The 13,918-nt window shown below is 44.8% G+C and overlaps 1 protein-coding gene across 1 annotated transcript; it reads left to right on the top strand.

The window, feature by feature from the left end:
- The first annotated feature begins 1,108 nt into the window (after positions 1-1,108).
- vash1 (vasohibin 1) lies at positions 1,109-13,082 on the top strand. The gene is made up of 7 exons (XM_039651106.2): positions 1,109-2,422; positions 4,003-4,091; positions 6,059-6,115; positions 7,815-7,889; positions 9,077-9,458; positions 9,580-9,689; positions 9,764-13,082. The coding sequence occupies exons 1-7, from the start codon at positions 2,081-2,083 to the stop codon at positions 9,825-9,827; spliced, it is 1,119 nt and encodes a 372-aa protein (XP_039507040.2). The 5' UTR covers positions 1,109-2,080; the 3' UTR covers positions 9,828-13,082.
- Positions 13,083-13,918: the final 836 nt, after the last annotated feature.

The following is a 13,918-nucleotide window of genomic DNA, read 5'->3' as shown; positions in this document are numbered from 1 at the left end:
ACAGACAGACAGACAGACAGACAGGCAGACAGACAGATAGACAGACAGACAGATAGATAGATAGATAGATAGATAGATAGATAGATAGATAGATAGATAGATAGATAGATAGATAGATAGATAGATAGACAGATAGATAGATAGATACAGAACCATACGGGTTCCATCAGGATCGTTTTATGGATTTAGTTGATTCACTTTGATTTAATCTATTTTGTATTATTGCTTTAAATCTAGATGTTTTGGATAAACGTTTTCCCTATTTTTTGATTATTGATATTATTATTCATGTTTTTCAAGTTTGAATGGTTATTAATAAGAAATTTTCTGTCTCTGTTTTGATTGGCCATACATTTTTGAGGAACCATTACAGTCCAACACGGACACAACCAACCAGCTGTTACTGAGATGAACACGACATATACTATATAATTAAATAATTAAATATCAACTAAGAATATAATATAAGATTGCAACAGTCTTACTGTCTAGTGACTAAGAAAAATAATGATGGACTTTATTAGACTAAGTATTACACACACAATATAGTAATGCAATCTATAAAGCTGCTTTGAAGCGACGTGTATTATAGACTGTATTATACTAATAAACTGCCTTGGTTTGACAGGGCTGAGGAACGGGACCACAACCCCGGCTCTGATTGGCTGGCCACTGGTGTTTAACCCACAGTCCCGCATCCTCGCTCAGGGAAAGCGGACATGATCCTGCAAGCTCACTCTCTGGACTCAGAAGAAAAGGAGACGTAAATGCATTAGTAGGTGTCGCTATGGAGAAATAATACTGCTAAAAATCTGTTGCAGCAATTAAGCATATCTTTATTTATATTTAGCTATTCTTTATTTTTGTTTGAAAAAAAAAAATCTCAATACTTTATTTTTCTTTTGCAAAAAAATGATGTCTTATCGTTGTGCGCCTGCGCATCAAACAAGGATTTAGAAGAGTCGATCACGTCTTCAGCGCTGGAAATTCTGAATCATTTTAGCCAATCGGTTCGTTCGGACGGTTCGTTTTAATGAACTGGTTCACAGTTCATTGAGACCAATGTTGAACAACATTATTATTGTTGTTAACATCATTATGAACATCATTAAAAACACGTATCCAATAAATAAAAAAATAATGCTAAATATTAACGGTATTATTTCCAAAAATTAACAACATTGTTTTAATCTCACCTAAACAAAGTGACCTACAAACGCGTCGCGAATCGGTTCGCCCGAATCATTCAAATGAATCCAGTTCAAAACAAAGAGTTGTTCGCGAATCGGGCATCGCAATCTCGGGCGTATAACGGGATCTGGACCGAACAGGGCGACGGCTCGGGCAGAACACCGAGACCGAATGCAGAAGCTGACCACGGGGAACGGCAGTACGGTACCGTCGAGCTGTGTTTGAGCGCGGGACAGAGACTGACGTCAGAGGAGCGTCTCTGGCCTCATTGTCTGTAATATGTTTCTGATTCCCGGCACATATACCGGTATTTAACTCATCATGTGACCTGTGTTCTCCGCGTTACATTTATATCTAGACCTTTAGAAGCAATGCTGTTTATTTCTCGTCTAACGATGGTTTCTGTACATCGATGTGTGATGATCAGCATATAGCCAGTATGATGGGATTTCAGGACTGATTATGTTGTAGTATGCTGGCTGATATATGTTGAGGGTGTTGTCTGGGGGTCAGTGTCGGTCCGGCACCCAGCTGGACCCACAGGCCGACTCAAAGCAACATTAGCAGAACGCTTCATCTTATCTTTAATAATGTTCTCAAAACACTAGCACGGAAACATCATTTACATTATTCATAGAATATTTTTTCTAAAAAAAAAAATTTTTTTAGACAAACGTTTTTTTTTTTTAAATGTCACGACTTGTTTATGAACTAATTCAAACGTAACTTTCCCATAATGTTAGCAAAGTTGTAATAAAGAAAGTGTAAACGGTCATAAAACCATTTTTAAAACATTCAGTATAAGGTTTTCCCAGCGTAATGGGACGGAGCCGCGGTTAGCCTGTGTCCGGCCCGCGGGTCTCTGAGCTGTGTTGCGGCGCCTCGGCCCATGCCGGTGTCGTGCTGCGGGGCGCTGGGGCCCGGCTCGTCCCCCCGCAGGAGCGTCCCGGGCCCGGCCGGGGTCAGGGCCTGTCTGGGCCAGCCCAGCGCCTCCGACGGGCTGAAGATGCTGCGCTCCTCCTTCAGTCTGGAGGGAGTGGAGGAGCGGGACGAGGACCAGGAGGAGGACGGAGAGGACCAGCGGGACGGGGGGGTGCCCTTCATCATCAACAGGGGGGGTCTGCCCGTGAACCCCGACACCTGGGAGCAGATGTGGCATCACGTGACCCGCATACACCCGGACGGAGGAGCGCTGGGCGGGCGGATCCGGGGAACCAGCGACCTGCCGAAGGTACGGCACTGACACCAACACCCCTGTACGCCTCGGGTCGGGTTCAGGAGCACGTGTAGGGCTTGGGAGGTTCCCAGCATGCAATAGCCGTCACTCCTCCGTCTCGGTGAACTATAAACCTGACATAGTCCGGCTGTGAGTAACACACTTATAGACAAAACAACCTTGGATTTGGTTACATGTCGTTTTTGCCAAAATAACTTGTGTGAGATGTTAGCAAAGTCAACAGTGATCACAAGGGGTTTGCTTTCATTTCTTCACTCACTTTATTTCATTGTTGTGTAATCGAGGACTAGTCTATTCTTATACGTCTATTAAATGTTCACTGACCGCCTGAACTTTGCCTTGTGTTAGGCTAGACGTCAGGCTGTGTTTGGACGCTCTTAGACGTCTTTTAAACACAAAAGTGTTTGCTGTGTTGTTTCCGGCTCGGAATAAAGAATCGTGTCTTCCTCGGGCCGTCTACACACACTCGTGCTCGTGTTCATCAGTGTGTGTGATGCAACCGGGGTCAGGATCTAGTGTGTGTGAGGGACAGTCTACAGGCCCAGCATAATCAATAACATCTGAAACCACTCATTTATAAATGTGTGTTATATATAAAAACGACAAATTGAAAGTTTATTGTGAAATATATATATATATATACACACACAAATGGTAGAGTTTCGCGTCAAATCAACTAAATTACAGAAACTTCCCCAACTTGATCATATTTATTTTCTGAAGAAAGACAAAGATAAATAGTGATGAAATCATGTAATGGCTGTATAATCCACTATTTGTAGAGGAGGGTCAGAATGAATATTGAATATTGAATGAATATATAAATATGGCAGCATGATTATTATATTTCTACACAGAGATCGGTGGATCTACAGCTGCATTATACAGCTCAACACTGGGAGAAAGCACTTCTTGAGTTTATTTCCTGAAGTTTGAATACCTGTACTCAAGAATAATTAGAGATTCCTTCATATCTTTTCTAGATTATAATTCATAATAAACTTTACTCTTCGTATTTTCATTTTAAAGGCTCAACCCCAGAGATACAGAGATCTAAACTGGTCAATTGAACACATTTTCAGTGGTCAAACACAGATGTGTGTCGCTTTCTTCTTCTATAGAGGAATATCTGAACAACAAATAATGTTGAAACTAGAATTGTATCTTGTTTTTTTCTATCAACACATTGCATAGATTAGAATATACCCGTCTATAAACATTATTTTTCTAGTTTGCGTGCCTGTGTTACTGAAGAAGCTTTAAAAATATCTGAGAAGCTTGATGAAGCTTTATTGCTGAAGTTGAAGTTTCTTCTTCTGTGGTCGAGAACGCCAGCGCTGAGATGTGTGTGTGAGCGGCGCCATCTACTGTTCACCAGGGGATCTGTGTTTCCTTCAGCCTGAGGATTATTCACCTCACTTTTGCTGTAAAAGGGCCTTTACATTTTTTTTAAATTAAAAAGCAAACCATCCGAGTCCGCCTGTGGGATACAAGTAATGCAGAAGTAGCGTGACACACTGATCTGGCCTGTCGTGAGTGCCGGTGTGTGTGATGGTGTGTGTGCTGTCCTGCAGATCCCAGTACCGAGTGTGCCTTCTCTCCCGGCCAGCGCCAGCGTTCCCCAGCGCCTGGAGGCCATTCAGAGATACATCAGGGACCTGCAGTATCCTTCAGCTCAGCGTCTCCTACACACACCTTCACAAGAGCACACATCTGTCAGCAAGCTCAGAAAGATCAGGGTTTATTTTTCTGACCTCATTGGCAGATATTTGTTCTTGTTTAAAGCTCAAACTCACTTTTTTTTTTCAAAAAGCAAGACTTAAGTCTTTTGCTTCTCCAGTATCTGAGGACAAACATTGTGTTTTGCTTGCACCGTTTACAGTGGCTTTATCTCCATCAATCTGCAGTTATCATGGAGTTACTGCATGCTATATGAACATGTTTGCTGATTCCTGACTAACTTATACGATGAAGGTCAGAGATTGAAGCTAAGTTTATGTAAAGTAATGATTCCCCCTAAAATTTCCTACCAAACTCCAAAAATCATACAGCAAAAATGTCTACATATATAACAGTGTGAGTCATGTGATAGTTTAGTGTGAGAAACAGCCTGTAGTGTAATCTCATTTGTCCTTGTGTAATGTGTTCAACTCTTGTCAGATGTCGTGATGTCAATAACTGAATGTTTCCATCCGTCTATTTTTTAGGATAATGCATAAAAATACTGAAAGGAAAGGCTAAGATGCGCATAACTTATTCGCTTAACATTAAATGCTCATAAAATGTTTCCATTTATTTACTGAATAAATCCCTCGATGCTCAACATTAAACTCCTGTGACTTCCCTGTGATTGGATAACTGGAGTAACCAGTGGACCAATGGCGTCGCAGCATCTCAGATGTTGGTTTGGTGTTTCACGAGTGTGTTCCCGAACCCCAGCGTTTACTGAGATTCATCTGATGCTCTCGACACACTCGTTTATGGTAGAGGGAGAAACTTACAGTTTATTGACTTACTGCAGACTGATCTCATGAAGTAGCGTGTGTATGACACGCCAATTCGTATTTCCATTTTTGGCGTGCTATCAAGACGCATAATCGCTTTTCAGCGTGTTTACGAACGCGGTTGACTTAACGTTATATAAATATATGACTTACCTCAACCCCGTCCCTAAACCTACCCGTCACTGGGGTTAATGGCATTTATGACTGTTCCCTTGCCATCCTAGGAAAAAAAAAGATCGCTCTCCAGATGTATATGTACATTTTGCTTCGTTTTGCTCAAACATTTGACAGCGTGTACAGACACGCGGAATGACGCGGACGTTAATGGCGTAGACATACACGCATACACGCGGATAGCTTAGATAATACAAGAGATAACACACCACTTGACTCGAAAGTGGCGTGTATGTTTACGCAAAAGTCATGATATCATGTTGCTTACTGATATAACTTACTGTATTTCCCCAGAATGACAATGTTGTTCTCTTGAACATGTGATGGAAACGCTGCTTTATTCATGTTTTTTGGTGATATAAAAATGCTGTGCATTAGTTATATGTGGATGGAAAAGCTATACTAAGGATGTCTAAACTCCACTGGTTCTCATTTCTCGTGTGATCAGTCCTGACACGGCAAGCTTCAATATACAAATTCACATTTACATTTAGCCTATGCATTTTAGCAGACACTTAACCAGAGCGACTTAATAAAAGAGGGACAAATGAGATTATAGAGCGAGATGGAGGAAGATTTTCAAGAATTATGACTTTGGGTCTGTTCCTCTTTCTCAGCATCACATGACTTCATTAATTACCCTCTCCAGTCCTTTGTTATCTGTGTGTGTGTGTGTACAGTTCACTGTGTTCATGGTCTTTTCCAGTGATGGCTCAGTTTTGTTCCTCTGTTCTCAGTACTGCTCCTGTTACATGTTTCTCTGATATTTCCAATGTTTTTCATAGCTATTTGTCATATGATTATTAATATGATATTCTGTGAAAAGTAATCATACCTTTATCTGCTGTATTGTGCAAATAATTTGTAGTGTAGCAGTAGATTCACGTTGAGTTAACTCTGGGGACTTTCTATTGCACATTGTTTGTGTTCTGTGCTTAACATTGTCTGTCAGATACAATCACACTGGAACACAGTTCTTCGAGATCAAGAAGAGCCGGCCGCTCACCGCGTAAGTCCAGTCCACACATCACCCTCGCATCATACTCACGTCATCCTCCATTTACTGTTGTGTTTGCAGTCCTGTGCTGGTTCATTGTCCATGTTTCCATGTTCCTGGTGTTTCCAGATCTTACCTGTTCTCATTTTCCCCCACGAGGGAGTTTTGTTTGTAGTTTGTTTGTTGTTAATAAATGTTTACCCATTGTTCTTGCACTTTAATCTACCCATTCTGTGACAATAAGAGTCTGAATGCAAGTAAACAACTATAGTAAAGGCATCTGATGATTGCATTATTCTGCTCACAAACATTCACAACTGAGGAACGGACTCACCGGCCGAGGAACAGACTCCAGCCGAGGAACATGCTCTGGCCGAGGAACGGACTCCGGCCGATGAACCGGCTCCGGCCGAGGAACGGACTCCAGCCGAACTCCGGCCGATGAACGGGCTCCGGGCGAGGAACGGACTCACCGGCCGAGGAACGGACTCACCGGCCGAGGAACGGACTCACCGGCCGAGGAACGGACTCCGGCCGAGGAACAGACACCGGCATGACCATCTTGTCTGGAGACGTTGGCTCGGCGGCGGCCATCTTGTCGAGAGACACTGGCGTGGCTGACCTGGTGGGAACAGTCTCTGGCTTGGCAGACGTGACGTGAACAGTCTCTTGTGCAGCAGGCATGACGTGAACAGATTCGGGCTTGATTGGTAACATGGCCGGTGCCGGCGGGGCCAGGAGCTTGGGTGGCGCTGCAGGGCGAGGCTTCGCTGGAGGCTTCGGAGGTTCAGCTGCAGGCTTTGAAAACACCTCTGGACCCTGTGGTTGACCTGAAGCTCTCCTCCTCCGTCTACATGAGCTAGTCAGTGCTACGAGATCCCCGGCTACCTCTGAGAGCGCTGCAGGGAGAGAGGACAGCTCTGGGACCACCAAAGTCAGGTCCTCCTGGACCACCGGCCGAAGGGAAGCGACAGGAGCCCTCCTCCTCCTACGCTGGCGAGGGTGGTGTGAGAGTAACTGCCTCTGGGGGTGCTGCAACTCCTTCAGCCTTCACTGGATAGGAGGCTGATGGGTCTCACCCTTTCTTCCTCCCTCTCTCCGAAGGGGTCATCGGAGGACTGCGGACTTGGCAGTTTGTGAGGTCAGTCGGAGGTGGGCCAAGAGGCGGAAGACCACCCTCCCAGTCTGCATTGGCCCCGTCATTGTAAACATACCCCACAAACTGCCAGAAAGATAATATCCCCAGCATTCTCAGAGTCCTCAGTAGGCTGGTTCGTTTTGCAAGGACTCAAGTGCAAGAACAATGGGTAAACATTTAATAACAACAAACTACAAACAAAACTCCCCCGTGGGGGAAAACCGAGAACAGGTAAGATCTGGAAACACTAAGGAGATGGAAACAGGGACAACAAACCAGCACAGGACTGCAAACACAGGGAGATTAAATAGGGGAACAAACATTAGAGGGTAAAGAGGCAGGCGGGTGGGGGAAATTAAACAATAACGATGGGCGGGGTTCAGACACTTGACTGGAGAGCACATGGCACAAGCAAATAACATGAGAGACATGTGCTCACAACAGACCAGACGAAACACAAACACATGACAAACCAGGAGTGTCACAGCTTTGTCTCTAAAGCAAGAGAAAACCCAGACAAGGGTGACAGAACTGTGACTCTTATTGCATTAATATCTACAATTTGTTCCTCAGATTGATGGACATTGCCAAGGAAATGACAAGAGAATCTCTACCAATCAAATGTTTGGAAGCCGTTATCCTCGGGATGTATCCTTCTCTTAGGAGTTCACTGAATCCTGGATTGGATGTATGAACATTATTAACATAGAAGCATGTGCACTGAAAACGACAGAGGACCTGATACAGAGCCTTGTGGCACGCGGTAGTCCATACTGCTTTCTTCACTCTTTCATACAAACAAAGTGGCAGCAAAAAGACAAATAGGATCTAAACCACCTTAATGCTTGTCTTATAACTTGTTATTGTTATATAACATTATATCCTGCATCTTATAACCATCTTATAACTTGCCCAAGGGAATGACATGGTATTTTGTATCAAAGAAGGCACTAAAATCTTTTAGTACTAGAAGAGAGATGCAAAATGAGAGATGATAAAAGCAACATGTAACTCTGACAGCACTGTCTTTTTACTATGGCCTAAATCTTTAAACTCTGAGGCCTGCTTTCACAGACAGTGCTTAGATTAGGCCTTAGTTCAATTAGGACATTTAAGTAGCTTTTATAAATGTGCATTAAAAACAGTACAGGTGCATCTTGAGATAATAGTGCATATTACGTGCATATTTTAAGATATGTCAGCGCAAGTTGCTTTCAGTTAAAACGGCTCAAACATGCATGTTAGTCTGAAACTAGGCTTAAGCTGGTCTTTGAAAGCGGGGGTATATTTACAGCATAAATGGGTTTTAGATGGGTCTATGAGTATTTTATGCTGCTAGATGCTCATAATAAATTCAGATTTGTGAACCATATTTGAGAGAAATAGGCCTTTTGTGTCCACAGTCTTAGATCTTTGAGTTCAGCCCATGAAAAATGGGGGCAAAAACCAAAGTGTTGCGTTTATAATTGTTCAGTGACGTTTAGTCTTCCAGTCATGTTCTAAACACTTCAATGACAGAAAGAGGGATGTGGGCAACAAGAGGATGGAGTGATGGATGTAGGATGGAGTAATGATGCTGAAATTCAGCTCTGATCACAGGATCAACTTACATTGGACTCTATATTCACACAGAAAACTGCTGTTTCAAATTGTAATTATATTTGACTATTTTTAATTTATTTTTGATAAAAAATAAATGCAGCATTGTGAGCAGAAGAGTTATTCCAAGCGTTCGAGCAGTAGTGTATGCACAGATGAATCATGCATTAAGGGAACAGATTTTGAACATGTTCCCTCTGTGTTGAATATAACCCTTAACCCCGCTGGCCTGCCAGTTACCTCACCAACAGCATGCCGAACGTGGAGCGGTTTCCTCTCAGCTTTAAAACACAGTTCTCAGGGAGTCATTTCCGTCACATAGTTCTGGGCGTGCACAGCGGGGGCCGCTTCGGGGCCTTGGGCATCAGCCGGCGCCAGGACCTGATGTACAAGCCGCTGGAGTTCAGGACGCTCAGCGACCTCCTGCAGGAGTTCCAGGCGGCCTATCGGGGCTACTGGCACACGCTGTGCAAGGTCAAGATCGGGCACTACGTGTCCCACGACCCCCACAGCGTGGAGCAGATCGAGTGGACGCATTCGGTGCTGGACGTGGACAAGCTGTCCAGCGAGGAGCTGAGGAAAGAGCTGGAGAGGCACACCCGGGACATGAGGCTGAAGGTACGGCCCAGACGCCTGCACTTACAGCTTATTAAGCATTTGAAATATTTGAGGTTAGGAACATGGAATGTCTTTAAAAAATGGTTAGTTAATAATGTGTTCCATTTGTGGTGTGTTTCAGATCGGTAAAGCCGCTCCGCCGTCGCCCCCTAGAGACCGGAGGAAGGAGGTGGGATCTCCTCTGAGGACCCCGGGGAGCCCGATGCGCAAGAACAGCCCGAGCGACAGACGGTACCTACAGATCTTACACTGCACACCGTCAGAAACACTAGCTGAGCTAACACTAGCTGGCGCTGTCTCCACAGGCTGGCGGTGGAGAAGAGAGCGGGGCCAGCGGCGGATCTGAACGGATACCAGATCCGGGTGTGAGAGACTCGACACGAAGAGGATCGTGTGCTCACTCAATCCCTCCTCACACCACTGCGTCATATTTATATTCATTTCACATTTAATCTGTAAATAGAGTGCACTTAACCTTTACCTCTACTAGTAGACTAATGTACAGGCTAGTCTGTAGTGCCTTTGATCAGAAAAAATGATTTTTCAGCCCTAATGTCTAAACATCCTTAAGTCAACATACATTTACTGGAGAATCAAAATAACTATGGTGTTAAGTCTTGTTTTATAAAAACAATATATCAAAATTAAGTGAGTTTGTGCTTAAAAAGTGAAATAACCGTTTTTACTGCAATGGCAGATATTTGTTGTTCTTATAAGCAAAAACTCACTTAGTTTAACAAAAACAAGACAGAAACATGGAAGAACGTCATTATTTTCCAGCGATATGTTATCATGAGCATGTAAATCAGCAGACAGGGTTCAGGGGTTCTTCAGTCAATGCAGCACTCGCCCCTGCGGGGTTTTAGGTTTTGTACATTTTTTAACTCTTGAAAGACTTGCTCACTTACACTTTACAAGTAACATCTGAAGTCAACATGAAATGATGAGAACTATCTAAATTCACGTTCCTGTTCTTAATAAGAATGTTTCATCTCAATATGCTAGAGACATAAATGTTTGTCTTCATAATCGTTAATCAAATGTAATGGCTTGCTCCACTTCTGAGCCTCTGTGTTCTGGTGAACGAGGCCTTTAACTGGAGAGATGATGAGATCATTTCATGTTGACTTTAGAGGAGTGTGATGCGGTTTGAGAGGCAATCTATTTCATGAGAGCACACACACACACACACACACACACTTGGGATGGACCGATCCAATACTCAGTACCGGTATCGGCTCCGATACTGCCATTCTTTGCCGGATCGGGTATCGGTCAGACAAGGCCGATCCAAATACAATATTTACAAAATTCTACTTGATTTTAAAAAAAATGAGCTGGTATCGTATTGTCATTGGTCGAATTTTTGGTATCGGATCGGTTCTGAAAAAATGGTATCGGTGCATCCCTAACACACACTCACACACACGCACTCGCTCACTGACTCAAACACACAAACACACACATTGAAGCCAAACGTACATCTGATGATGCTGGTGCTGTTAAATCTTCTCGTCGTCTGTCTCATGATGCATTCGAGACGTCTTGTGTTAGGCATGTAACCCTTGTTCCCTGAGACGCAACGAGACGCTGCATCGGAGACGTCACTGGGGAACGCCTCCAGCGTGACAGCGTCTGAAGCACGTATGGAACTCGTCAGATCTCGATTGGTGTCGCGTCATGGCGTCACATGACGGCGGCGTATGCAGAAGCTACAAAAGGGGAGCCAGCGCACAACAGAGTTAGCTTCTGATAGGTCGAAGCAAGTCGTTCTCAGGCACGCAGGCGTGGCAAAGGGGCACAGTGCCCTTTCTCTTCTCAGGGAACAGGACACTTGTGGGGAGCGAAACACCCACTACGCCACACTGTCGAGTGCCTGTCCTGGTGTGAAGCTTGTCAAGAACAGCTGGAGAGCCCGGTGTGAGGGCAGATCCAGGCTAGTCTCTGATGAAGGTGTGCGAGGAGGCCCAGCCAGCAGCATCACACACCTCTTGAAGAGAAACCCCTGATAGCAGGGCTTTAGAGGACGCCACTCCTCAAGTCCAGTGGGCTCTTATCAGGAGACACGAGGGCAAACTGTGTGCCTCATACGCTGATGAAATAGCCTCTATAATCCTCCTGCTAATAGTCTGCTTAGTGGCTGGGGAACCCTTCTTAGGAGACCCAAAGCACACAAGTACCTAGTCCGACTTCCTCCAACCCGAGGACCTACGAATGTATGGGCCGAACAGGGCATAGAAGGTGTAGCTTTTCCTCATCAGCTGAGACATGTGGTGGAGGACGAAAGGACTGCAGGATTACAGACCGTCCCACATTCGATGGCACCTTGCCTGGGGTGGAGAATGGCCTCTTACTCTATCAGAACCGAAGTCTAGGCAAGAGTGCCTGCAGGTCCACAACTCTTTTAAGGGAGGTAATAGCTAGCAGGAAAGAACTTTGACACTTCATCAATGGGTTCGAAGGGAGCCAGACATAACCCCTCAAGAACCACAACGGGAGCCCTGGATTGGACAACAGGCATCATCCTCCTGGTACGAAGGAAACATGATAAATGGTGTTTCCCTAACGGGCCATGCTTATAGACGTATGGAAGGCAGCTATGGCCACCACATAGACCTTAGGTGTGGATGGGAAAGACCAACAGAGAACCGGCTTTGGAGGAACTCCAGCGCTGAAGCCACTGGGAGGTCACCGGGTTCAACTGGCGTTCTCCACTGGGAGGTAACCTGGTTCAACTGGCGTTCTCCACTGAGAGGTAACCTGGTTCAACAGGCGTTCTCCACTGGGAGGTCACCGGGTTCAACTGGCGTTCTCCACTGGGAGGTAACCGGGTTCAACGGGCGTTCTCCACTGGGAGGTCACCGGGTTCAACTGGCGTTCTCCACTGGGAGGTCACCGGGTTCAACGGGCGTTCTCCACTGGGAGGTAACCGGGTTCAACTGGCGTTCTCCACTGGGAGGTCACCGGGTTCAACTGGCGTTCTCCACTGGGAGGTAACCGGGTTCAACGGGCGTTCTCCACTGGGAGGTCACCGGGTTCAACTGGCGTTCTCCACTGGGAGGTCACCGGGTTGAACTGGCGTTCTCCACTGGGAGGTCACTGGGTTCAACTGGCGTTCTCTGCACCATAAAGTTAACACATTCCACTGAAGCATAAAGTTTCCTCGTGGAGGGAGCTCTAGAGTGTGTGTCCGCATCCGTGATGAATCTAGGACAGGGAGACGTGCACTGCCTATAATGCCGTTCACTCTCCATTACTTTCTTTCGTTCTTTTTCTCAATAGATATAATGCTTTGCACAGTATGAGACAAACAACACCGAATATGACTGACGAGCAATACAGAACGTTTGCTGAAGAGTTGTTGTGTGCCGGCTCTCCTTTGTCGCTTCTTTGTACGCCAACGGACACTTGCTTCAGACTCGTCACATGACGTAACACCAATGGACACATGCTTCAGACTCTGGAGTGTCCCAGTGTCGTCCCTCGAGAGGGAACCGTTCCTGCCACATGATCAATGACCTGCGTGTGATCTACAGATGTTTCGTCACGCCACTGGAATGTCATTCATACACCTTTGTGACACTTGAAATTGAAATGTACAATAAATTCTTTTGTTAAATAAAATGTTGTTTCTGTCAATTGTGTCATGATGATACGCTGATGATTTACAGTGTCAGACGAGAACTCGCAAAATAATAAAAACTAAACTGAATGGAAATACATCACAAAATAGTAAACTGCTCATAATTATATAATTATGTAATTACGATAATGTCACATTTGTAAATGTCCTAAATTCAATTAGTATAAGATATAACTGACTATAACCACACGATAACCACAACACATGCTATAGCGACGCATTTAATATAATATTAGACATTTCATGACGGTTATTTTAGAGGTGTGTCTAGCGATCCACAGACTCTTCTGAATGTCTTTCAGAACTTTTCAGGCTGCGGCGCGGGCCAAATATTATTGCTGGTGGGCCAGTTTTGGCCCGAGGGCCGCCTGTTGCCGACCCCTAAGATAAAGGCATGAACCAGCTTTTCAGCATCTGAGAAAGAGAGAATGGGGCGGAGATTGGAGATGTTACGGAGGTGGTAGAAAGAGGTCTTGCATAGGTGATTAATTTGGGCTTCAAAAGTGAGTTGGGAGTCAATTTTTACACCAAGATTTGTGACTATTGATGAGAGGGGGATGTTGGTGCCAGAAAAGCTGATGCTGGTTATGGATGATTATTTGGTCGGGTGAGGAGTGCCAGCCCATATGGCTTCGGTTCTGGAGTGATTTAGTTGAAGCAAATTGTGCTCCATCCATTCCTTTATCTCCTCCAGACAGGCGGAGCGTTATGATGAAGATGACTGTGAGGGTGGGGTTGCTCTACATAGAGCTGTGTGTCATCAGCAGAGCAGTGGAATGAAACTTTGTGACGGCTGATGATTTGGCCAAGGGGGATG

This window comes from Pimephales promelas, chromosome 15 (assembly GCF_988280905.1).
Source record: "Pimephales promelas chromosome 15, fPimPro1.hap1.1, whole genome shotgun sequence".
In the NCBI taxonomy this organism is placed as follows: domain Eukaryota; kingdom Metazoa; phylum Chordata; class Actinopteri; order Cypriniformes; family Leuciscidae; genus Pimephales; species Pimephales promelas.
This window is presented reverse-complemented; position numbering and strand designations above follow the sequence as displayed.